The 27,552-nt window shown below is 36.3% G+C and overlaps 2 protein-coding genes across 7 annotated transcripts; both read right to left on the bottom strand.

Moving 5' to 3' along the window:
* Window positions 1-387: 387 nt before the first annotated feature.
* Window positions 388-6,522, bottom strand: LOC135094990 (transmembrane protein 231-like). 4 transcript variants are annotated; one of them, XM_063995577.1, is made up of 6 exons: window positions 6,440-6,522; window positions 4,692-4,825; window positions 4,206-4,366; window positions 2,615-2,743; window positions 1,129-1,351; window positions 388-769 (listed from the first exon to the last, which is right to left on the bottom strand). In XM_063995577.1, exons 2-6 carry the CDS (start codon window positions 4,822-4,824, stop codon window positions 492-494), a joined length of 924 nt encoding a protein of 307 aa, XP_063851647.1. In that variant the 5' UTR covers window position 4,825; window positions 6,440-6,522; the 3' UTR covers window positions 388-491. The 4 variants fall into 4 exon arrangements, with proteins under 4 accessions (XP_063851647.1, XP_063851628.1, XP_063851637.1 ...); XM_063995558.1 differs by having other exon boundaries at window positions 6,410-6,501; XM_063995567.1 differs by lacking the exon at window positions 6,440-6,522 and adding an exon at window positions 6,289-6,428.
* A 1,535-nt stretch (window positions 6,523-8,057) lies between these two features.
* On the bottom strand, window positions 8,058-24,001 carry LOC135094968 (inhibitor of nuclear factor kappa-B kinase subunit beta-like). 3 transcript variants are annotated; one of them, XM_063995517.1, is made up of 16 exons: window positions 23,855-24,001; window positions 21,206-21,333; window positions 20,890-21,107; window positions 20,588-20,746; window positions 20,143-20,357; window positions 19,585-19,701; window positions 18,759-18,888; window positions 17,830-18,021; window positions 15,763-15,977; window positions 15,382-15,536; window positions 14,367-14,547; window positions 13,850-14,002; window positions 12,160-12,304; window positions 11,274-11,461; window positions 10,644-10,866; window positions 8,058-8,352 (listed from the first exon to the last, which is right to left on the bottom strand). In XM_063995517.1, the coding sequence occupies exons 2-15, from the start codon at window positions 21,327-21,329 to the stop codon at window positions 10,677-10,679; spliced, it is 2,382 nt and encodes a 793-aa protein (XP_063851587.1). In that variant the 5' UTR covers window positions 21,330-21,333; window positions 23,855-24,001; the 3' UTR covers window positions 8,058-8,352; window positions 10,644-10,676. The 3 variants fall into 3 exon arrangements, with proteins under 3 accessions (XP_063851587.1, XP_063851595.1, XP_063851605.1); XM_063995525.1 differs by having other exon boundaries at window positions 23,845-23,975; XM_063995535.1 differs by lacking the exon at window positions 23,855-24,001 and adding an exon at window positions 23,611-23,751.
* Between the last annotated feature and the right edge of the window lie 3,551 nt (window positions 24,002-27,552).

The raw sequence follows: 27,552 nt of genomic DNA, 5'->3' as shown, positions 1-27,552 counted from the left end.
GGGTACTTCCTACAGAGTGCCCCATACCATAAATGTGTTAATACACCAATGGGCTCTGCCAAGTATGCCCACATCCACTCCCAGGGGTTGAGACGATACATTTTCATGCACTCACCAATGTTGCTCTCCATTCATCTCCACCATGCACAGTCTTGCTTGCTACACAGTCATTCCTTTCTCACTGTCCTCTCTTCACACAGTTCATCCACTCCTTATTTCTTTATATATTTCTTCTCTCATCTTTGGTCTCACTGTATGACCTTTGGTTCTAATTTACCTGTTAAAAAAGTCATGCAGTAATGCAGCAATTTCAGTTAAGCTCAACACTTCTTAACAATATTCTCCTCACATTCAAATTTTTATTCACGACATATTCTTGCATATTCATTTTTATCTTGTGTGTGTGTGTGTGTGTGTGTGTGTGTGTGTGTGTGTGTGTGTGTGTGTGTGTGTGTGTGTGTGTGTGTGTGTGTGTGTGTGTGTGTGTGCGCCTAATCTCGTTTAAATGGCTCATGGGCATTCTGAGGATAACGAATCCAGGCAGGAAGGAGACGGGAGGAGAAAACCCAGTGTTTAATGCAGGAGGTGAGATATGCCACTAGAACCAGCACAGAGAGGTACTGGATCCAGGCACTCTTCAGCAGGAATGCCAGACTAGGAATGATCCAGATTTGCTGGGCAGGATAGTGAAGATGCAGCCTAAGGGTAAACATGTCCCCACCTGCTCCTGTCTGTTCCACACTGTAGCTGTTGCTCACCCTTGTAGTTACTGAAACAAAAATTTTAGGTTAATATCTTTCCTTATGCAATCCAGAACAACATATTTGTCTGTCCTAACAAACATTTCCCAAGCTGCAACATTCTTTAGCTCTTTCAGTGAAATTTCTTGAGCAAAAGGAAATGGTGCCATGTCTGTATTTGAGATGTTATTAAGTTATCTTGTTTAAGAGAGAAATTACATGAAACAAGAAGTACAGCTATCAGAAACACAATATAGGGCCCTGATATATTTACAGCATTGTATAAGGGACTAGGTATCTGGCTTGCTACTTTGTTAAATAATGGATGATGACCAAGCTTGCTTTGCTCCTCTGACAGATAGATCTATGAAATCAAGCTTTCACTTACTGTTCCTCTCCCAGTAATTTGCTAAAATGCTGTCTAGCCTCCAATCAGCTGCAGAGGAGATGGAAGTGGGAAAAGCAGGAATATCATAGATGTTATAGATGCCAGTGGATGGCAAGGGATGGCGCTGGTTTAAAGAGAGGTCTCCCCAGGTGGAGATACCAGCAAGAGGTACTCCAGATTGATGCTGCATGTGAGCTAAGCCCTCCAACACAACTTGATTTTGCTGCAAAAAAAAGAGCTAAATAAGAATACGGAAGGGAAGGGAATAGGAGACGAAACATTTTAAATAAATAAATAAATAAATAAATAAAATATAAAATAAACAATGCATAAAACTCAACTGCCTTTAAGAATTCTGGGTTTCATGTCCTTTCTTTCTCATATTATAAGTACAATGCTGTACTATATGTTGAATGAACTATTATCCTATTTGAGATATTCAAAAGCAGGGGGTGCCTAAACACAGTGCACTGTCTGGTGCTGAGGGCACTTTTAAAGTGCTCAAAGAAGGTAATGACTATGATGGTGTTGGTGATCTGTGGATGAACTGCAAATATCTGGAATGATGATGCAAAAATTCCTTTCCAGCTGCTTTTGTGCCATAAGGGAAGAAATCATAATCATGCAAATCCATGAATGGTGAAATTGTGAATACACAAGGAACATTCTCTGTTGATAGTAAGGTAATGTTTAATTTAATTTGTTCATCTAGTTATTTATGTACTCTTCAATTACCATTTGATCTTGGCATGCTATATCTTTCTGGGGGAAAAAAAAACTTTCATAAAATGAAAGATAACAGTTATCACTAGCTTGGGTTAAATTTTTGAGATTTATAAGTTTTGAAATATTGAAGCCAAATTTTAATCTAGTAGTTCAAAAGATATCAAAGCTATCTTTCTAGCTGTCTGCCACTGCTTCTGGCACTCAGCTCTTACTTCAGTATAATCCAATAATTCTGCTGAATCAATTTTTTTTTTTTTTTCAAATTTTTTTAAGTCTTCTTATTGCCAATATCAACACTTTTTTTTCTCTGGGGCTATAGCAACTTTCAATCATTCTTCTGGCACTCTCCCTTCTTTTCAAGCTAAATTACACAAGTACAATTTCTCTTAAAACTGTACTGCATCTAATGCTTCCAATCACCTTTATAGTTTCTTTCCCTTTTAAGTTACCTAGTTCACAAATGTCCTTTCAACCATTTTTCACTCCTGTGCATATCAATACTACATTTCCTTCAATGACCACTTTTTAAAATTATATTGGGTCTATTTTTGACATCTTAATTTTCTGTCTACATCATTCCATTATCATCACTTTGCACGTTCTTCTAGTAAGATCTGTTGTTTTCTTTAAACATCTCACTCAGTTTCTTGCAAAAAATTTGTATCCATTCCTCTTTTATTTATTTCTTTTTCTTTTTTTTTCCCAATCAAAAATTTCAGATTATGTCTTACCTAGTAAAAACTTAAGAAAATCATCTTACATGTAAGACGTAGTAAAATGTGAGTGTCAGTGTTACACCATACACCATCTCCTTTGGGAACAATGGCACTGACACTTCTAGTTCCAGCTTGTCCTGCATCCCATCATGGTCCTTGTCTTCTTCGTGGGACTATCCCATGGTGCAAAGATAAAGTGTTAAATGAGTATGAATATCAATCTATCTGTTTATCCATCTAAATATCTATCTAGCCAGCTATCTATTTATCTTTCACAGTATCAATCTATCTAGCTATTCATCTATTTATTTCCCTATTCTTATACCTATTACAAATTGGCAATGCAGCAGTTCACACACATCCTGTTGTATTGCCTGCCAAAGTCTCATAAGTCTTGCATATGATTCTATGACAAATATACCTTTCACAGCCCTCTCTCTTAATATATCTCTATCCATTTCTATGTTTGCATATCATTCTTCCACTTCCTCCATTCTTTCTCCTCCTACAATTGCCTCAATATTACTGCCACACATATCTTGTAAGGTGTGGTAAAGTCATACAACTCTGTTTCCTTCCGATCATTAACCATTACCTTATTTTTCCCAACATTCAGCTTCCTTCTCACACACACAATAAAAATTCATCCATCATTCTCTGAAGTTTACCTTCACTTTCTGTAAGCAAAATAATGTTATCAATAGTCAACCATGCTATCACAGCTTAATTAATTCCATACAAGTTCAGTCCTGCACCTACACTTCCTACTTAAGCTTCTATTTTCTCAGTACAATCACCTATGAAAATATTAAAGAATCAACACATCTCTACCTCATTCCCACTCAAATGGCAAAACTCTCACTGAATTCTCATTGATCTGCTACACAATATTCTCCTGCATGATCTGGTTATTTCTTTGTCTCACCAAGATTGAATACATCAAAACTGTCTCACTGGCTGAATAGTTTTTGGATGACATACACTGAGCTGCTTTGGATTGCAAGTCAGGAGTTTTCTTCTTTTTTCATCTTTTCTTCAATTTGTTCAGAACACTTCTTTAATTTTCTTTTGTTTTAAATAATTTAAATAATAAATGTTCTTATTTGACCTAAAGTTTATGTTTTGATATTATTCTATACAATGTCTTACTAATCTTTTTTTTATTCTGTCAACTTACTATTGATCATTGGAATGTGAAATAAAGCGGAGAGCTCTCCAGCAAAGGATTCCAGTAAAAATTTACCTATCACACTTTTCCAGTTGCTCTATTTCTCTGCATAATCTTTACATCCCCTAAGTAATGTTGTACCAATAATAAATTATAGAAATGAGATTCTACTATACTCCTCTACTATCATTTGAACTGCAAATATCCGATTCACAAAAACCTTCTTCTCTCTTAAAACCTTTCTTGCTATCTGCTACTCTTCCCTTTTGTTCCATAAATCTCTTGATAATTTTTCTCATCTCATTTATACCATTGTAATCACTAAATTAATTCTTACTACTCTTAAGCATTTACTGAAAGGCATAATAATTGCTTTCCAAAAAACATTAATGATTTTTAATAGGGAAAGACAGGAATAAATGTTGCCATGAGAGAAAATATACAATCTTCCTCACTCTAACAGTCACCTGAAGAAAGGAGACACGAAGGTGGCGAGCCATAAGGGTATTGAAGCTTGGAAAGGTGGACCACACAAGTGGACCTTCTTGGGTATTGAGGGTTAGCAGCACCTCATGCTTGAACCGTACATCTGGCTGCTCTCGCTGGTAGACTTCTCGCACCCAAAGCCCTGTAACATTCATGCCCTGCATTATACATACAATAACAAAATACATAATAGAAACCTCAATATATCAACTTATTAGAAAAAGGTTAGATTGCTATATCTGCAAGTTTACAATATCCAATTATCATTTCAGGAAGTTTTTTTTTTAAGCTCAGTTTGTTTTATATGGCAGATACCTAGTTCAGTAATAATGTCATCCTGTCTGTACTAGATACTGAGAAATAGAACAGGGATGAACTAATGAACAAGTAACTCTAGTCTTCATTCTTTATTGCATGCAGTGCTGAATTTAGTATGATTTCTGATGACCCTGTGTAATGTAACTCACCTTGACTTCTGTACACCAGCACAAGTGGGGTCACTAACGTCACCAGGAAGATAAGGAAAGAAAAGCAGGTTGCCTTGGAACAGACAGCTGCCTTGTGATATATAGCATAGGGTTGCTGGTGCACCACCCACATCCTAAAAAGCAAGTTGCAATGTGCAATTATGTTATGGAGATTATGTAACAATATCCCTGAAAATCAACACTCATTATAAATGAAGAATGAAGAATGAAGAAGCTCAATAAAGTTTCATGTGTTAGGCATGTTATGTTAGTACTAAAAGGAGATCTGATATTGGTTTTGAGTCCTACTTCTCAATTACTTCAAAATAATACATAAAAGACAAAATATATAATGCCTGCCGAACCAGCAAGCTCCTGTGGAAAATATCCATTTATCAAGTAGTATATACACAAGAGTAACACAAAGAATAACAAAGAAGTAGTCCAACTATCATGGATCCAGACTAATTGGGTACTCAGGATGTTGGCCGTACCTGGCCCTACTGTTGCCACCTCAACCCTTGAGTGACCTGACATGACCTGGGCCAGCAGGGTGCAGCCTGGGGGATTCACATATCAAGGATATAGGGGTGACAGCACTGCATGGCCCATATGCGTTGCCAAGTGTACCAAAAAACAGACAGTGTCGTTGTTCCATCATCAAATCAAAAGCCATTAAAAGAAAACATGCAGCCATATATAATTACTTATAATTTTGGAATAATTAAAGCAAGGAATGACAGTATGAGTGAGCAAAAGAGAGAGAGAGAGAGAGAGAGAGAGAGAGAGAGAGAGAGAGAGAGAGAGAGAGAGAGAGAGAGAGAGAGAGAGAGAGAGAGAGAGAGAGAGAGAGAGAGAGAGAGAGAGAGAGAGAGAGAGAGAGAGAGAGAGAGAGAGAGAGAGAAAGGTCTTCATGTGCTTGTCAACTGTGAACATGACAGGAATGTGGGACAGGTACAGCCAACACCCTGAGTACCAAGGGTGGAATCACTAAAATCATTAAACTTTCCCTTTCACAAGTAAGTCTGCTTACACAAGTTGAAGAGGGTTCTTGGTAAGAAAATGAGTGTCTCTTTTCTATTATATATAATAAAACAAAAATATCTTGATTTCAAAACAAAATTATTTCATTCTGATATATTTTGATGTTTTGAGCAATTATGAAAATAAATTTTCTTTTATTATGCAAATTAATAGGCTCAGCAAGCGATGGTCGGGTCAACCAATTATAATGCCTTGCCTGAACTCTATTACAAAATATCCCACAACTACCATGCAAAACTGCCAACTAACAATTTCCTAACAGTAAATTAAAATAAAATCTGACATATAAATATTAACCTCGGGAGACGCTAATGTTGCCTCCATATTATCAATTACTTTTTTATTTGTACAACTTCAAAATACTCAGAAATACAAGATATACACACTGAAACTGGCAAGGATTTCAGTGTCTGGAGGCTGATGTTTATTGAAATATTACAATTTCTTTGATGTGAATGTAGATAATCACACCATGCACTGTGTAGCCTACCCCTTCCCTACAATAGCATGTTGTCATAGCAACACTCAACCTATTCATTGTGCGTGGACATACCTGACTGCACACAAAACCAGAATCAGGCATGTGGCACATACTTTTCAAGGAGTAACAACAGAATTATGCTGCCTACGAAACTTTGTTTCCATGTAAATGCCCCATGCAAAAATGCCTTTACCTTAGACCCGCTACTTCTGCCTGTGTTTACCTCGCCCGCCGCCGCCGCGCAGCTCAGAGTTGTTGCGGACAGTTTTGCCTTTGAAACGGTGTCGTACCAAATCGCTCCCAGATCACTAAGGGATCAAAATCGCTCCCACTGTCCAAATTGCTCCTGAGAACAATTTCGACGGAAATCAACTACTGTATGAAATTCTATTGACTGTATAGAGTTTCACTGACAAATTACTATTCCTTTCTTTTCTGTATCACAATAGAAATGGAACAAATGAACAAGGGTTTACCCCTGTGAAAATGTAGTTTTAGTGCCATGTTTTATATTTATGAATTTTACGTATTATTAGTTTGGGGTGTTGTGGAATGAGTGATCCTGCAGCCCAGGCTGAACAAAATGGAAGCTATGGATGTATATACACCTGCCGCTGGCTATCCAGCATTCCCCCTTACACAACCCCTATTCCCTCTCGCCTTCACTAACAAGAGGTCAAAGAATACGTCTCTATTTTTAAATAAAACCTCTGAGATTGAAAATTTTCTCAACTGTCATCCCACTCGTTGCCTTATTCCTAGTTTCATTCCTATTACAACAATCTCAGGCACTTCTGCACTCATTACTTCCTCAAAATGCTCTGCCCATTATTCTGAATCAACATCCTTCCATCCTTTCCTTTCACGCTCTTCTTTATATGCATGTTCTTTACTTCCTCCCAGAAAATGTCATTATTTACCTTAAAGTTTTCTATAGGTCTCCTATCCTACACTTCATCTGCATTCTCTATATTTCTCGTTCAAAACTTCATGCTTCATGTGCATAGCTTTTCAGCTGCAGCCATATCTCTTTCACACCATCTTATACTTTCTTTCCTCATCCTAGTAGCTACTCCTTTCAGATTCTTTTGGACAAATCACCACTATGCTCCTAAACAACTGCCATTCATCTTATATATATATATATATATATATATATATATATATATATATATATATATATATATATATATATATATATATATATATATATATATATATATATATATATATATATATATATATATATATATATATATATATATATATATATATATATATATATACACCATAAATTTGTTCTTTCCCTATTACACACACATCTTCCAATTTCTAATTTTCTATCACTTTCTTTTTCCCAAACTCACTTATTTTCAAAACCCTCCTGCCACACCCAACTTGTCTTTCTCAAGTCTCTTCCACTCTAATTTTTCCCTCCAATAGTGGTCAGGTATACAGTACGTCTACCCTCCACTCTTAACAATTACATCCAACAATATTCCTTCTACTTTTCTGACACAACCACATTGTCATTACTTCCTCAGCTGCTCTTCCAACCCTTGCATCAACTAATTATTTACATACTCATATTTCTTCCTTCAAAAAACTTATATTTCCACTTACCAACTCTTGATCAACACACATTACCATTCATTTCTTTAGTAGGCCAATACCAACATCAAATTAAATAATTTTTACATGATGTATATAAAGCTGGTACTCTAACAGAAAAAGTGAAAATACTGGACATGTACTGTACCATCAATAATAAAGGTGAATGGTTTGCCTTCCATGTAGTTTATGACTTGTGTATATATAGTGATACAATAATAAACTGCAAATAAATATCTATTCATATAGTTTATTAGTAGCTTTGTTTTAGTATAAAATGACTAGATAACAACCCATAGCAAGATCACCTTGTTATAGTATATACACATACCATACAGACAGATTGACGTTGCAGACATTTTAAACAAAAATGTAAGCAATACTAAACGCATTACAATAATTTTACTATACTCTCAATAATGCATTAAATGTAAAATGCAAGAACTCTCATTGTAGAAATCGCAGTAAAACAAATGGCACCTCCAAATACAGGCAGCAAGTGGATATATTCATATGCAGACAGACCTGAAATGTAGCAAAACAGAATTATAATAAGTCATAATAAGAACAACAATCATAAGCATAGTAATGACAAAGGTTGTACCATTTTAATATGGGTGCTACTTTGGCTTGTTATCTACAGGGAAAAAATATCTACTTTGGCTTGTTATCTACAAGGAAAAAATATCTACACTGTACAATTTTTTTTATTTTGGAATGATATATAACATAGAGAAAATGTAACTGAAATATTAAAAAATTTTCTTTTATTCATATTCTAGCAATGAACAGAACATACAGTACATCAGCTAAAAATGCTGAATAGAGGTCAGGAGCTTCTTTTCTCATCATTCCCAACATAAGTAGTCTCAGTGAGATTGAAATGCTCTTTGATTGATGCCTCAAATTATTTTCAATATACGAATCTTCACATCAAGCTAGGATCTTTCAGTTCCTTGAGTATGAGCTCTGATGTTAGAATTGACATAATATTGCTGATGATTTATGGAAAAATGATGAAGTATGAGTTGTTGAAATTAGAGTAAACTAGCCAGTCGTTGGAATGGATTATTGAGGCTTCAGCGACCTCTCTCTGAATAATTGGATGAAGTGTCTCACAGTCTCTTCTTTGAACTTCAACACTAGAACAGACATTCCACTGATGCTTCAGACTCTCTAACCAGACACTTTTTCTCAAAACTAGGCAAAGTTTTTTCTTTGTTCTCGATGAGTACAACTTTTCTTATTGTAGATCACAATATAAAGTGTAGATTGCATACCAAAGAAGGTTCATGACAGGTAGATAACAAGCCAAAGTAGCACCTTAATACAGACCATGTCCTTCCCTCTTCCCTGCCCCAAAAAATCATATTGTGCCTTTTTTTTTTTTTTACATTTTCAGATGAAGTTGTTTTTAATACAGACAAGATATAAATAAAAAAATCACCATTCTAAATACCTTTAAGTATGAATCTTCTGGTTTTGTATTTCCATACATAAACTTATTTAATTACCTACCATAAGCTATTCCTGTAGCATTATTCTTTTTAAAAAGGCACAATATTGTCATCAGTGGTTAATATCAAACTGCTGATAACCTATTACAGTACTAAGTGAATGGTATGCAGCAATACCAGCTTATGGATGTATTATAAGTATAATAAGATTACAAATTTGCTGGAACAACAAAGTTGTAACATCTTTTGCTACTGACTACTTGACCTTGCATAATGATATAGTAATAAATTTTTCCTTTTCACAATTTATCTTTCACATAAAAAAATATGTATTCCAGTAATCCTCCTGAGCTGCGGCCTCTATGCTTGCATGCACACTGACTATGGTTAAGTTTTACTACAAAGATAATCATGATAAAACCCATCATTACTGTACTTAATGTTATGGATCCACAGGAAAGTAGGTGGTCTTAAAACAAAGCAGTAATATCATAAAGGATGGCAATTGAAAATAATTAAATAGAAAACACTGTGAAACCAACACCAATTTTTATAATGATACTCAAACTGCCAATGAATGCTGGACACTACATGATCTATAGTAGTTATGCATGAGTAGCTTAATCAATGGAACTAAAATGACATACTACCTACAATTTTTTATCACAACATGAAGTCAAGGAACTCAGATTCCTTATTGAGAGAGCCACCAAATCATGTCGTCCCTTACCAATCACAGATGTCAAATATTCACTCTCAAGAATCAATGGAAATCCTTATTTCATGGCTGCCTTTTATGGTTAGTATAATGTCAGGTTTGGATTTAAACACATGCACTCATAATTAACTAAAGTAAACAAAACAGTTTTGTGTGTCTGAGGCTAATACTTATATTTTTAACTGGATCCAGATGAGAACAAGGTAAGATGTGTATTAATGCCCTTAGTTAAGAGTCAGCAGTTGCCAAAATATGAGCCAATTCCCACACACTCATTTGATCTTCTTTTTAGATTTTATATTCTTACTTATATTGTTTTACTTATAAATATTTCAAGGTAATCCCAATGAAAATTACCAAAGCAATCGTAGCCCACAAATACACCAAAACGTAAGAAATGGAACAACCATCCAGGCCCAACATTGCTGCAAGCCATGGTAAAAACACTGACAAATTTAATGATATTTCTCCTCAAGGCAATGAATCAAGGAGAAGTCCATACATCTTTAGGTTTACCAGGCTCACCAGTTATAGCCTTTCACCAGGTTTGAAGAGTTGTGTGAGGGAACCCTATTTACTCATACACATATGTATAAAACTTATATATGTTTAATTACATGCATAATTTGTTCATATATTACCTGATATGGTGACTATTGTGACTATTTTTCATGCTATAAAGAGGTTTCCACTGCTTTTTTCATAGGAGCCAATGAAGATGGAGATGAAGAGTGTACCATATGGGAAGGGCTGCCAGGAGTGGGCAGGCCTTCAACAGGAACTGAGGGAGCTGTTGCATCTCCTATCTTATTACTACCAATCACAAGAGTAGAATTCACACTTCCAGTCAGCATTTCAACCATTCTGTAAAAGATAAATTATATAATTAGCCATTTCCAACAGGCAGTATTCTAACATTCAGCCAATCCAGAGGAAGGGGGCAGAGTCTCATAGCAGGAGGCAGGGCTTCTCAGTGCAAAATGATAATCCTCAAAATAGGAAATCATAACTGTTATGATGAATAAGTACTTACCAACAATAAATAAATTCAAGCCTTACAGAATTCAGAATGATAAAAAATAAATAAATAAATAAAAAAAAATAAAAATATATATATATATATATATATATATATATATATATATATATATATATATATATATATATATATATATATATATATATATATATATATATATATATATATATATATATATATCAGTAAAAAGACAAATATTAGGACCTTCAAAACTTTCAAAATTACTACTCACTGACAACGAAGAGCCCTGTTTTCGGCAATAATGGCATCTGCCTCTTTCCCTGACTTCTCTAGCAATGCAGAGAGAGAACTGAGGGCTGCAGGAGAGGGTGGTTTCTTAGCCAAATGCTTGGCATTAGGAATTGGCTGCATATTTGCTGGCAGCGAACTAGGATTCCCAACACTTCGGCTGTGGTTTATCTGAAAAATATGATCACCTTTAGAATTAAAAAGACATGCACATATCATCAACATAACTCTATAAATTTCTGATAACCTTCAAGAGTTTGAAAATGATGGAAAGAGCGTTTTTGAGTAGTCAGTAATATTGGTGAATGCACCTCTCATGATCAGCATGGTGCTGGTCAAAAGGATTCTCCTTATATTTTTTTTCTGCTTCTTCTATTTTAAATCTCAACTTTACATCTATTTCTTCATCCACAGAAACTTGCAACCCTAGATGCTCAAGCAACTTAGCTTTCAAAGCTACATTAATCCTATCTACTCTCCTCAAAACTTCATGACTTTACTCTTTCCATACATATTTAGCTGTCTACATATCAGGCTGAAGTTCCATTACATTAAAAAGAGCAGTTTCAACAAGATACATGTAGTGAAGGGAATTCCTGGTTCCCTCTCTCTGCCCCTTTTAATCATCTTTCACAATGCATATGAAACAATAGGAAACTTCTATTCCAACACAGCCACAAAGCATGCAAAGCATATGCATTTCCCTCAAGATATAAGATTATCTAAAATGCTCTGTCAATAGTAAAAGATTTTCAGTATGTAAAAATACTATCTAAAATAAAAGTGTACTTCCTTCTATTTCTTCAGTAAACTTTATTGTGTTTGAATGTCATTCTTAATAAAAATAAATAAATAAACAAAATACATACAGCTATTTCCATTATTTTCCATATATCCTTCTGTCGTTGCTTTTGAAGGGATGATATGTGCTGGGCAGTTCTGGCAGCATCTTCCAAAACAGTTTCCAGGGGTGATGACAATTCAGCCACCTCACTGCAACACTCACTTTGTTTCCTGAAAGATTTATTCATTTATCTATTTTTTTATATGTAAGAGGACCACTGGCCAAGGGCAATAAAAAAAGGGGGAAGGACCCCACTTATTGCCAGTTCTCATACAGATGTAAAAAAAATAAAATAAAATAAAAAAAAATAAATAAAAAAAAAAAAAAAGATAAGCGTTGAAACCTCCCTCTTGAAAGAGTCCAAGTCATAGGAAGGAGGAAATACAGAAGCAGGCATGGAGTTCCAGAGTTTACCAGAGAAAGAGATGAATGATTGAGAATACCAGTTAACTCTTGCATTAGAGAGGTGGACAGAATAGGGATGAGAGAAAGGAGAAAGTCTTGTGCAGCAAGGCTGCTGGAGGAGGAAAAGTATGCAATTATTAAGACTGGAAGAGCAGTTAGTGTTAAAATAGCAGTAGAAGATAGCAAGAGATGCAACACTGCAGCAATAAAAAAAAAAAAGCTTGAAGACAGTCAGTTAGAGGAGAGGAATTGGTAAAACGAAAAGCTAAAATAGCGATATGAATGGATTACCACCAAACATGTGAAGCATACTACATACATGGATAAATAAGGTCCCTGTGCAGAGTTAGCAGCTGGTGGGCATGGGGGGGGTGTGAAAAACTGGCAGAGATGACTCAGAATGCCTAACTTCATAGAAACTGTTTTAGCTAGAGATGAGATGTGGAGTTTCCAGTTTAGATTATAAGTAAAGAACAGGCTGAGGATATTCAGTGTAGAAGAGGGGGACAGTTGAATGACATTGAAGATGAGGGGATAGTTGTCTGGAAGATTGTATTGAGATGCTAGATGGAGGAATTGAGTTTTTGAAGCACCGAACAATACTAAGTTTGCTCTATCCCAATCAGAAATTTTAGAGATCAGAAGTTGGGTGTTCTGTGGCTTCTCTGTGTGAGCTGTTTACTTCCTGTTGGGTTGGACATCTAGAAAAAGACTTTGAAAAGTGTAGGGTGGTATCATCAGCATAGGAGTGGATAGGACAAGAAGTTTGGTTTAGATCACTGATGAATAACTGGAAGAGTGGGTGACAGGACAGAACCATGAGGAACACTACTGTTAACAGACTTAAAAGAACAGTGACCGTCTACCACAGCAGCAACATAATATTCAGAAAGGATACTTGAGATGAAGTTACAGAGAAAAGGAGAGAAGCCGTAGGAGTGTAGTTTGGAAAACAAAGCTTTGTGCCAAACTCTATCAAAAGCTTCTGATATGTCTAAAGCATCACCAAAAGTTTCACCAAAATCCCTAAAAGAGAGTGACCAAGACTCAATAAGGAAAACCAGAAGAATGGAAACATCAGTTTCTGAAAAGAAATACAAATCCACAGACACACAGTGGAGAATTAATTCTACACAAGGGCCTTAGATCATGTCCTAATTTACAATACAGTTACTTACTTGGACTTGTCTTGGCTATCCTTCCTCATCAGAGGATGTCTGTCTAGTACAGTATATAGAATACAAATGCATTTACACTAGCAACAATTTATCAGTCTTTATCAGTTATCACATTAGATTCAAGTCACTTACTCTATATGCTTAAAGAGATCCTGCTGTAACCTATCCCTCTTCCTAAGGGCCTGCAGTAGCAATTTGCACATATCAGTGTTGTCATGAGCTGTGGCCCTCTGTTCCTTGTTCCGTCGGCGCATGGTGCAGTACAATTCCTCCCCAGCCGATATACTTGAAAAAACAAAGCAGATACTGATTTATACATGCCACTGTAGTATATGCAAAGTCCACTTGTCCAAGCAAGCAAACAAACATCATATTATAATGATTTCAATTCCCATCTTTTGTTAATGACAGCTGTTGATAAAACAGTCTCTCACAAGTTGATTTCATGAGGTACATGATACTTGACCTCTGTATTCATTTTGACTCTAATTACTGAATATGTGAATGATTATTTACTTTTACATTGAAGTCTCAGAGCACAGTGGACACAGCCAAAATATAGCTCCTCCACGGTTGAGAGGTCATAAATAATTCAATCAGTAGTGCAAACCTATCAGTGCTAAGAACAATGAGGGAAATATTTTCTTACATATTTTCCAAAGTGTCATTGGATCTTGCACGAGCAAAAGGCGAGCACTGGAGTTCAAGGATCCGGGTGTTGAGGGCGGTGAGGGAACCTTCCAGCTGCTGCACTCGCTCAACCACCACATGCACTTGCCGCAAGGTGATCTCTCCCATATCACGCCATCCACTGTATAGTTTCTCAGATGCTGTAAAAATTTTGAATCATGAAAGTTCTTCATAATAGATTAATATATATATATATATATATATATATATATATATATATATATATATATATATATATATATATATATATATATATATATACACACACACACACACACACACACATACGCGCCTCGCCCTACCCGTGCCACCAGACACCACAATAAGATAACGCCCCTAAAGGTGCCACGTACGGACCAGTACAGACTCAGTGCGATTCCCACCATGGTGCGAGCCATCAATCAATAGTCTCTTCTAGATTTGACTCACCTTTAGGATTAATGTCAAGTATTTCCCCACCCCCAATGTACATTTTCAGTTTGTTGACTGCCTAAAGAATAAACCGTTTATTATTATTATTATTATTATTATTTATACATTCAAACCCTGGTTAATGGTCCTGCCAGACTTCTTCTATATTCTTAAGAGAGAGAGAGAGAGAGAGAGAGAGAGAGAGAGAGAGAGAGAGAGAGAGAGAGAGAGAGAGAGAGAGAGAGAGAGAGAGAGAGAGAGAGAGAGAGAGAGAGAGAGAGAGAGAGAGAGAGAGAGAGAGAGAGAGAGAGAGAGAGAGAGAGTGTGTGTGTGTGAGGGGGGGGTTAGTACTGTCATGCTTAGCTGCTGTTGATGAATTTTGACTGCTATAAAGTTGTGTTCTTCTTTGAGTGCACAATCAGTTTTTCTCCCATTTACCTACTTACCTTACTTAAAACAGTGAATTCTTATAATGAAATTTATATTTTGATGAAAAACTAAAATGATTACATACAATACATCCATAAGATATGAACGTTCAGACAATACTGAACACTACTCACTAAGCCTTCCAGAAGATGCCTGTTCATCATAGTAATCCAAGTCAGTGTTGAGAGCCTCCATGAAGAGATGATGGCGGGCTTGTAACTTTGCTATATCACTGAGCATCCTTTGGCCAGTTTTTGTGAGCTGTGCATGGCCTGACATCAAATGGAGCCTGTATAGAGATAAGAAAAATATTGCCATGACAATTATCATAAAGACAAATGTTAAAAATATAAAAAAATTTTTGCTATGTTTCTTATAACATGATAATTATCATGGAACAAATAGCAACATATGTAAGGCATCTGTTCATTTATAAGCATTAAGACAAGCAGTATAATTGTTTTCTTTCTCATTCATGAATTAGAATATACAATGATGTGGAAGCATTTACTGACATTGACACCTTCTGTGCTTGCATCAGGAGAGCCAGAAGCCGTGCCTCTCTCTGAAGGAAGAACATGGCATGAGACCACATCCTTCGCTGGGTCTGATAGTCCACTGTGGTTCTTGGCTCCCGTAACATGGCTTCTACTAGTGGAGGGAAGTGAGGAGGCACTTGTGGTCGAGTCATTCCCTCCGCAAAGATGTACAACAGCCACTCATCTTCATCCTAATAAGCACATATGCTTTAAATATAAAATTCCATTAAATACTGATGCTGAAAGATATGGCTTCATTAGGAAAATAACATTATGGTATCATCTCCATTACTATCATTTTAGATTTCCTAGTATGTATAGGAACAATAGAAATTTCTATTGAAAGGATTGTTGGACAGCAGCCAAGTTTTGTGGTTAGGTATACAGCATCAAGGTGAAAGAATGATAATTTGGATGCAGCCATAAGTGGAAAAGAAACTGGCAGTAGCACAAAATATGTGGCTACTTAATCTAGAAATAATGAAGCCGTGTACAAAGCAAAGAAAGAGACACATGAATCAACACTGAATATGAATGTTCCTGATAACAAGCAAATCATAAGGAACAGCAAATATAGTTGCAGCAAACAGCTGCCAAAAATAGATGGTAAACTTCTTTAAGCCTTTCACTACTGCAGTAATGTTTTGTTGTATGTGTGCACCATGCTTATAACAATCTTATGCTACCAAGCAAAATGACTGTGGTACACAAGTACCACACTAAGATATGGATGTATTTCACCAGGGTGTGAGTGGAGACCTTGGCTTTTCAGATCCCATGTTGTGGCAACACACTTGAGAAACAAACAAATTAACCATTACATACTGACATCATTTGTCATAAAGTTACACACTGTGCCAGTTCAATTATGGGATCCATTTTTCACACAGAAATTGATCCTAATCATATTCTTAAGTTTAAAAGGAGAATACTGTCACCTCCCTTCCTTCTAAGGTCTTCACTTAGCAATCCACAACTCAAGTGACTGATATATTTCGCTCCCTTTGTTGGGGATAATGGCTTCTCTTCACTTAGTAGAGCTGAAGAGACACACTATGTATGAGACACAGTGAAGAGTTACTAGAAGACTCTCTAGATGAGTATGACTTAGATTATAGCCCTGAAAAAGAGGTGGAGTACAGTGAAATAAGTAGTATTTCCTCAGCACACTGTCACCAAGGGAGAGCAGTGGTGTGATGAGTCTGTCTCCAGACCACTCTTTCCTCACTTATGCTATCTTTTTTTTTTGTCTGTGTGTGTGTGTGTGTGTGTGTGTGTGTGTGTGTGTGTGTGTGTGTGTGTGTGTGTGTGTGTGTGTGTGTGTGTGTGTGTGTGTGTTACAATATAATTTCATATTTGACATGAAGTAAATGATGGTAAGCAAAAAAATAAATAAATAAAAGACAAATAAATAAATAAATATATAATAATGATAATATAAGATACCCCAGTGTGAGGCATATTGGCCATGGCTTTGTCTACATCAGAGTGGGGGATTGCAGTAAAGGGGTCAATTCATGTAACTTGCAATGTGCTTTTTTTAACTATTTATTTAGAATTGAGAAGCAGTGCAGTGTATGGCGAGGGATGGGCACCATGCTGCACAGGAGGAACAATTAAAGATTCTTGGACAAGTGGATTTTCAACATTTTTTTGCATTATGTTGTCCACTAAACTATGAAAAAGTGTCACTATACAGACTTCATACATGTTTTCCAATAGTAAGAAGAGAAAACGTTTCCTAATGTTTCCTCTCCAATATCATGGAGGCAGTTATGACATAATTTGTTTTATGAAAATGACAATCCACAACATTAATTATGTTGGTTATGTAGTTTAAACAATACTACAGACAAAGAAAATCAAATGTATAAGGACAGACATGAAGAAAATGGTTTTGCATATTCAATCATATTTAAGGAGAATGTATTTTGCATATACAACTACATTATGAAATTTCTGTAAGAATGCCTTTGATAATTGGTCATACCATGAATCTCAAATTTCAAAGATTTTTATCAAAACAACAACAACAAGTCTTACTGGTGGAGCCCAGCACTGAATGGCTGGTCGAGTTGGGTCAGGAGGCTGACCTCTTGGTAAAAGTGGTCGCTGATCCTCTATGGCTACACCACTGTCCTGAGCCACCCATTTCTGCACTTCAGACAAAGAGCTGCTTTCTGTTACTTCATACTCCAGCAGACAGCATAAATCAACAACAAATACTTTGATCATCTGAAAAATCAAATACCAATATGTTATTATGTTCTGAGAGCATTTTTTTCCCAAAGCATTCCATTTTAGGGACTGGCCATAAAAAAAGTCTGCTTCTTAGTAGACATATTGCCCCTGCTGATATGCTGAATAATGGTGTGGTGTGACAATATAAACTAAAAATGTTCCAAAGCAAACATTACAAACACACTACAGTAACACACTTCAATACACATCCAAAAATCAATATACATATTGAGGTAAGAATAAACTTACAAAAATCTTTTAAGTCTCTGAAATATTTACTTCCCGCACCATCATTTAACACCACTTAATAACTTTCTAACTTTTCATCCCACACTACAGTGCATAGGGTCATCACATGGCTTTTGGTTTAAAATAGGAAGAAAAGCCCTTCATTGCTGTATTTCAAGAAAAGCCTTTGAGAAGACTGCTGCTGCCACTTCTCACCTGGGGATGGCAGATTCTTTATTCTTTAAAATGTGTAACTTTGCAATAAAAAGCTTGCATAAGAAATTAATTATATAAGTGTGCAAAGAAAGAAAATCAGCATGCGAGTGATTACAAGTCATTGAATGATATGATGACTGTCCTTCAATCTTAATTGTTTTCCAATCATCAAACCAATTTATTACACCAACTATATTACACTCCCACAAATAAAGGAAAATAATAACATTACAAAAGGGCACTTGATAAACACACTACAGCTCCACTTGTATACATCTTATATTCACCTTTTTATTGAGAATATCATTAATCATGGTGAATGCCAACACCTTTTTGCTGCCATCTTCTCCCTGGACTTGGCCCCTCACACCTGGTTCCCACTCTAGCATCACCCTCAGCCACTCCTCTAGCCGTAGCCTGGAGAAATTTTTATTGATTTAAGCACTGCATGAAATAATAAAAACAACTTTACATATACATTATACAATACATAACTAGCAGTACAGCCTTAGCTGCTGCTGGTGTTATGCTTTAAAAATTGCCAAAATATCAGAATTGTCACGTATGTGTGTGTGTGTGTGTGTGTGCGCTTGCATGGTATTTAGCAGCAAGGCTACATTTGCAAATACATTTTGATGTAGAGTAAATCATCTTAATTCTTTATGAGTGGCAAATGACCTTGCCCTTTGTCTCAATATATGTTACTATTTATTGCTAAATTAGTATGAAAGCATTGTTTTCCATCAAAACCTCAGGTAACAGGATGAAAAATCAACACAAGATTAGATGGGGGTAAGAAATTTCAAAACGTACTTAAGAAAATCCATAATTTGGTGACAAGTTATTGGAAATTCAGAAATTTGTAATTTGACAGAAGAATCAATAGTGACTTACTACATAAAGCAGCTGATGTCACATCATGGAACAGTTATGCATGGCTCACTGCTTATCAGGGCACATTAGTCAATAAATTTTGGTCATGTTACGCACTAGCAGCACACTTGTCTGCTTGCCACATGATTTGAATTTCTACTGAAACCTGCCACAATGGATGATACCCCACTATAAAAGATCACATTAGGAGATGTGGATGACGTGAAAACTGATAATTACCTGAATGGTGATGAAATATGGGATTCTGGAAACATATGAGCAGAAAACTGCACATCCCCATTTCGACCTTCATATACACAAATGTGGTTTGACTGCTTCGTTCGTACTCTCTTCATCCTGAAAGTGTAAGGCAAGTTTAAATTTAACATCTTATACATTCACTGACTACCAAAAACAATATTTCCTACAAAGAAAGATATGAATAGTACAATATAATAGAAACAAAAATCACTCAGAATAAGAGACAACAATGAACATAAATATGGAATAATCAAGGAATTAGTATAGGGTTGGAATGTACAAGGAGTGTTTTAACTTCAACCAATCCCTGATATCTGGTCCAATGTTATTATCTTAAAATTACCTATAGATCACATATAAGAGCATTATAAAACTTTCTTTTTTGTGTGTGTGTGCATCTGCACTTCCATCTTTGCATAAGCCAAAACTTCTTTACCTCTTTCACTATTTCTCCAGTAAACATCATCACACAGACTGAATTTTTCAATCAAGTCTTTGTACACAAGAATCAACACTAGTACTACAAAAGCTACTCACCACTCTACAGGGGTCATGTTTGGCAAGAAAGGCCTGACACCAGTGATGATTTCATGTGTGACAAGACCTAAGCTCCAATAATCAACAGTACAAGTGTATCTCTTGCTAAGGAAGAGTTCTGGTGCCAGGTACTGGAGTGTGCCCACAAAGGAAGTGCACACACTACTGTGGTCTAGTTCTTTAGCGTATCCAAGATCGATGAGTTTGTACACAATCTGCAAAAGAGATATAACAAATAAATAGTATGATAACTAGCTATTTCCCCCAAAAAAGCTGGGTGGCATCTTCAGCCTCTTGTTTAATACAATCATGCTTCCATGTCCTGCTCCCTCAAGTCCCTCAAGTCCAACACTCTTTCCAAAGATACAGTATCATACTTAAAATTCTACACTAATACAACATCAAAGACAATGTATAGAATATATTCTTCATCCAAGAGACTAACCTTTCCATCAACATCTTGAAGAACAATATTTTCTGGTTTAAGATCTCTGTGGATGATCCTCATTGAGTGCAAATAAGCCACAGCCTCCGTTATATCCCTTATGCATGCCCTCACAGAAGCTTCACGCAGCCCACAACAATTTTCAGGTTTGTTCAAAACCTGTGGATTGAAAAGAATGTATGAAGCATATTACAATATTTAGAAACCTGGTTTAGTCACAAGATCCATCACATAATATTTTATAAACTGCATTTTTGTGCTATAAAACTGAAGACTAGAAACAAAATTATGCCAAGAATTACTTTTCTCAAGTCTCCCAAGCTGCAATACTCCATACACAACATAGGCAGGTCTCCTGGAGGGCCCGTCAACTCTGCTGGGACCTGGAAGCACCGCACAACAGCCGAATGACTCAGTCGATTCATTATTTCCACTTCTTTCTCCCATCGTTCCACATGCTTAGGAGTGAGTATATTTTCAGTGCCCGTGCCAGGTGTACCCCAACGACACTTTTTTAGAGCTGAAAAAAGTATATAAAAAAATGTGTTACCACAGAACTATTTTAGGCATGTACCAGTTATTTCATCTGAACACTGAAATTTGTCCAGCACAGCTCACCTATCGTCTCCCCAGTATCGGTGTGCCGCCATAATGTGACCGTGCCAAAGCCTCCTGTCCCAAGAACTTTATCTTTCAGCCATGGGTATGTGACAGGTCTCTCTTGCTTTTCCTCTGTTGCCATGGTACTGAAAAATATTTACATCAGTTATCTGCACTTATAATGGTATAAGTAAATTTACTATGTTGTACATTAGATAAGGGCAGAGATGGAAGCAGAGAAGGAAAAGGCAAGTGAAGACTATATGAAAGAGTATAGGATTGGGATGGTAGTAGGTAGAGTGGTGGCTTTGAGAAAAGTGATGCAAGAAGGGCTAGCAGAAATTTCCTAGAGAGAGTGCAGCTGCAAATCTTTTTTGGAGTTTATTTTTAATGGTACAGACAATAATGTTTGAGACAGCAATGTTTTAGAACAATATCTGGTACATTTTCTTTGAGCTTAGATAATGTCAACGAGAATTCTTGGTAATTTCTTATCACTGAAGGTTATGTGTGGCAAAAGAACAATGTCTTGAGGGAAGTCCACAAGCATTAACCTGAAAATTCATATCAGTGCACTTTCTTCTTCCACTGCTAACACAAATATCCTTGATAGGCATACTTTCCTGTTTCTGTACTAAAACATGGGATTTTCTTCAACTGAAAAAAAAACAAAAAAACATGTAGGAAACCAACATAGTGACAACATAAGTAGCAGTGAGAGGTACAGCAATGTTGCCAACTATTCTTTAGGTTCAGGGGTTACAAGGTTATAATGTAACATTACATTTGATTATGAGAATGTCCTTTATAATTATGCTTCATTAAGGAAATTATTAGTTCTTGTCTCACTTACACAAAGACTACTTTTCACTAAGTTCCTAAGATCACTGAGGGAAGACAGGGAAGCAAACCTCAATATTAACTAAGAAGTACACCCATCTCACTGTGCACAATTCTTACCTGTCTTATAAGCTAGATTTTTTCATTCTGAACATTTTAAACACCATATATATGCATCTCAAATTTATTATAACCATCACCAGTGATTTTTCAAATTTTACTGCTTCCTGGGGCATGCTACTGTGGACAGCAGCACACCCATCTATCTGACATTATGTCGTCAACTGTCCCCTTGAGGAAGCTGGTGTGTGTTCATAGATGTGTTCAGCAGCTTCTAAGTGCCAGAACAAACTAGGTCACAATGGTTGGAGTTTTTGAGTGGAGACAATGCTGTAAGCCAATACGAAAAATGCATGATTAATTCAGCTAATCATAGCCCTTTATTTTATCTGAGAAGGAAGAGGTGCCTGAATTTATATCAGTCTGTTGAACAAATCTGTGTGCACTGGATTTACTCTCATTTACTTTGTGAAAATTGCCTAATTTTACGAAAGTACTCAAGATTCCCAAACCTATTTATGTGAACACAGTGTTCTGTCACAAGTGTGAAGTGTGTGAGGTATTAGGGTGACTGTAGCTTGTGGGGAGGCCAGGTGAGGTCTTTATAAACTGATCATGGTTTGGTCACTAATTAAGAAGTCAAGGAACATGCAGCCGCCATTTGGTTAGGTCAGATTAGGGGTTCAAGTTGGGGGACAATCTCCCTGTTAGGTTAGATTTGGTTTGTTGATACCTAACAGCCCTATGGCATGAGGCCAGAGGAATGCTCTGTAGCAAGGGGTCAAGGTGAGTGGTTCTGAACAGCAGCATGTACTGTTATGTGTGTCATCTGTGATGACAAAAATATTTTCTTCTTGTCAGTTCAGGTGTGTTTTGTGTTAATTTGTTACTCATTTTTATTGCAAATCATCAGTTCCTGCTGGGTGTGAAAAGGGGTCAAGAGAAAAAAAACACACATTTCTAAAAGAAATAGTTGGCAGATTAATTTAAAACACACTAAAATCTTAGATTTTTTTTTTTTACCCTAAACTCCCTATTGTTAAGTAGTAGTCCCCTTTCTCTGCCCTTTAGGTTTTAAAACCTGCCTTCCCATCAGTCTACAGATTTCTCCTGCATCAAATAGACAAAAGCATAACAAGTATTGGATAAGAAGGCAATTTTACGTGAGATTTATAGAGATAGGAGAGGAATATTTACATTTTGGTGCCACTTACTAAAATACATCCTTACAGTGCAGTCTGATTTATTAATTTGACAAGCTACATCAATCAATCCTAAGCTAACCTAACACACTATTTCAACAGCATACAATTCATTACTATTATACTTCGTGTTATACAGTCTCCTATTATATAGAATTGCTGAGTTGCAAAATAATGTTAGCATAACACTCCCCCAGACCCTGGCACGCCTCCCTGCTGGCCATGGAGAGCTGGGTCTGCATCTGGAGTGGCAGAGGCCAGTCCACAGTGGGATGAACCTGCCCACTGCCATGACGAACACATTACCATTACGGCACATACCCATTACTTCAACACCATTATCCACTCTTGACAAGTGGCTACCATTGGTACCAGATGAACCACCTATCCCTGGCTACACCAGCACGGCTCCCAACATCCTACTAAACCAAGGAGCCGAGCTGCCAGGGAGCAGCGGAGCTCGACTTTAGCTGTGCCACTTAGGGCAAAATTCTACAAAAGTAATTAACTCTGATATCTTACTGTGGGTCCCACTCATAACAGTGACTGACTGACCTATACTCACACCGTGTTCCTTGAGTGTGTCAAGCTGGTATTAGTAAACACTCCAGTAGGAAAAACCCATGTCCCTCTTCCCTTGTTTTGGGTCGACAGTCTTTTATTTTGGGAATTTCCCTGCCCGTTTTCCTTTAAATCTTAAACACACACACACACACACACACACACACACACACACACACACGTGATATATAAATAAATAAGTATATATATATATATATATATATATATATATATATATATATATATATATATATATATATATATATATATATATATATATATATATATATATATATATATATATATATATATATATATATATATATATATATATATATATATATATATATATATATATATATATATATATACACAAAATTCTCTCTCTCACCGCCGCAATGTTGCATCTCTAGCTATCTTCTACCACTATTTTCATGCTAACTGCTCTTCTGATCTTGCTAACTGCATGCCTCCCCTCCTCCCGCGGCCTCGCTGCACAAGACTTTCTTCTTTCTCTCACCCCTATTCTGTCCACCTCTCTAATGCAAGAGTTAACCAGTATTCTCAATCATTCATTGCTTTCTCTGGTAAACTCTAGAACTCCCTGTCTGCTTTTGTATTTCCACCTTCCTGTGACATGAATTCCTTCAAGAGGGAGGTTTCAAGACACTTATCCATCAGTTTTTGACTACTGCTTTAACCCTTTTATGGGACTGGCATTTCAGTGGGCATTTTTTTTTTTATTGGATTTTAGTTGCCCTTGGCCAGTGTCCCTCCTACATAAAAAAGAAAAAAAATGTTCACGAATAGAGCCTTAGATGAATGAATAAACTCAATAATAAGCATTTTGTTACTGCCGGGTCATTAGGGAGCTTGAAAAGATTAAACAAATTTATTGATGGATGATTGGTTGGAAATAACTTTATATGTCCTGTTTCATACATAAGCTGCCTCGTGTACATCTGGCGGCTTCTTGCAACTTCCCTTGTTTTTATCTTCCTAACTAATTTCTCCATTTATCCATCTGATAAAACCTTAAGGACAACTATCCCTTCATCTTCTGTGCCACTCAACTGTCTCCAACCTCTGTTCTGAATATCTTGGACTGTTCTTCACAAAAAAAAAAAAAAATAAATAAATAAATAAATAAATAAATAAAATAAAATAAAATAATAAAAAAATAAAAAATAAATAAATAGATAAGTAAATAATAAGAATATTAATAATAATAATAATAATAATAATAATAATAATAATAATAATAATAATAATAATAATAATAATAATAACAATAATAATAATAAATAAATAAATAAATAAACAATAAATTGAAAATAAAATAAAATAAAATAAACAAATATCGCATTTCTTGCTAAAAGAGATTCTATGAAATTATGTGTTGTGTCGCCTCCGCCAATAGTTTTCTTTCTCCTGTAGTTGCTTACTCTGTCTATATCCATCTTCATTCCTTCCACTGGTAAACTCTGGAACTTTTCCGTTTCTGCATTTCCTCCTGGGTATGACATGAACTGTTCTAAAAGATGAGTATCTCCAGGTTGTCTTACTCATATTTTCTTATGGAACATGTCATTTGAGCGGACTTATTTTTCTGTCCTATATATGTATTTTTTTTTCTTTTCGGTTGATCTCCCTGATAAAAAAAATAAATAAATAGATAGATAAATAAATGAAAATCAGCCAGGAAAAGTCCACAGGAGAGAAGGAATGCAACGAGACACACTACATGAAAGTACCTGAGAAAAGGATGAAGACACGTTTTCTGTCATTCATGGATTTGGAGAAGCCATGAGGCAGAATAGATAGAGAAGGGTTATACACTATTTTCAGATAATAAAATAAATAAATAACCAAATAAAAAGGAACCTGCTCTATTGTGGGCAGTAAAAGCAGCACCAACCATTTCCACCAGCAGTAGCACCAGCATCACCACCAGCACAGGAAGGTTTTCGCCAAGGAATGTCTATGAATAGCACCCTTGGCCTTCCCCAACTAACAGTAGCAGCAGTAACACCACCACCATCACCACCACCACAAAAAACCTTCAGGAGCCCATTGTAGGGGGTCTTCCCTAAGGAGTCTCTACGTACTTAAACACCCTTGGCCTTCCCTAACCATTTCTATTCACCTCCTTCGTGTGGTCTGTCCAAAGCCACACAAGAATATAGATCTCTCATATCATCTCTCCATCTGGTTCTCTGTCCTGCTTTCATTTATCAGTCCTAGATCGCCATTCCATTGTTCTAATTATCCATCTATTCTCTGTTCAGCGCATGATACGTCCTGCCCATATACACTGATTGTTGTTGTTGTTGTTGTTGTTGTTGTTGTTGTTGTTGTTGTTGTTGTCAAGCTGCCTTCAGTGTTCGTCAGCCTGCTTATCTATGATCTCTTATATTTCCAGGCTATGTTAAGTTCATTCTAAGGTTTCCGCTCGGCACTATTGACGTATAGAGATATCACCCATGGATCCAGATGCTACAACTAGTGAAATGTACTTCTTCTGCTGCTCACACATCCATCATGTGAAACTTTTCATTGTCGTAGTATTTCATTTCTTGATAGCCAATTTTTATAATCACTCTTGCTAGAGAATAAGTTGGAATAGAGGTTAGGCAAACATCAAACTGATATGACCATTTAATTCATGTTCCATCTTTACAAATGTAGATATATTATTATTATTTTTTTTTTTTTGATTGTTCAGTTTGAGGAAAGGATGAAGCTCTGTATTCATCACGAAAGGAGCAAATAGGTATTTCTAAAGACTCTCCGTTTTCCAATGTTTCACAAAATTTCAGAAAGACGAATGTTGTTAAATATAAGGCAGAGGAGGTTTGGTCATTTTTTTCTCATCTTTGTGTTTGTTTGTAACGGTGTGTGTGTGTGTGTGTGTGTGTGTGTGTGTGTGTGTGTGTGTGTGTGTGTGTGTGTGTGTGTTAATGTTTGTGCAGATAGATTTGTTAGCAATCAATTACAATTCTTCATGAGTTTGTTCCCAGACACGTGGCGCTCAACATCACCTGTTACTTGGAGGCATTTCACCTGGCCACGACTTGACACATGCCGGACTTTATTCCGCTTTATTCCTAACATCCAAAATTTTGTCTTCTGAGTAATACACACACACACACACACACACACACTCACACACACACACACACACACACGGTGTATAAACCATAGTGAGTCATGAGTATATTCTCTTATACAGTAAATAAAAATACACGAAGAAAATATATACATATACATTAAAAATAAAGCTTGCAATACATACATCTGTTGTCTAGTACGTACGTAGGTACATAATCAAACAATTTTCGAGCCTAGACATTAATTTGGTAAACATACACACTAGTCTCTAAACGATAATCAGCTGTAAATACACAATATGAATGATTTTATATATCATTTCAGTTGTAAACAGATTTGAACTTATCTATGCTGATAAAATAGTATTTTTTTCTCAAATATATTGAATCAATGGGCAGTTCACTCATACACACACGGGTCCAGGCATTCTTCACCATCCAACCACTCACCCACAGAATGTTCAGCAGTTACGCAGTCACCCTCACTATACTGAATATTGTTGAGTGGAAGCCAGACTGTGCCTCAACACCCCGTTCCTTCTCCAACGCATGCCCACCGTCCCCGTCCACCGAGGCTGAGGCCAGGTTCACT

This window comes from Scylla paramamosain, chromosome 3, assembly GCF_035594125.1.
Source record: "Scylla paramamosain isolate STU-SP2022 chromosome 3, ASM3559412v1, whole genome shotgun sequence".
Lineage (NCBI taxonomy): Eukaryota > Metazoa > Arthropoda > Malacostraca > Decapoda > Portunidae > Scylla > Scylla paramamosain.
Note: the sequence above shows the minus strand (reverse complement) of the source record. Positions and strands in the feature narration are given on the sequence as shown.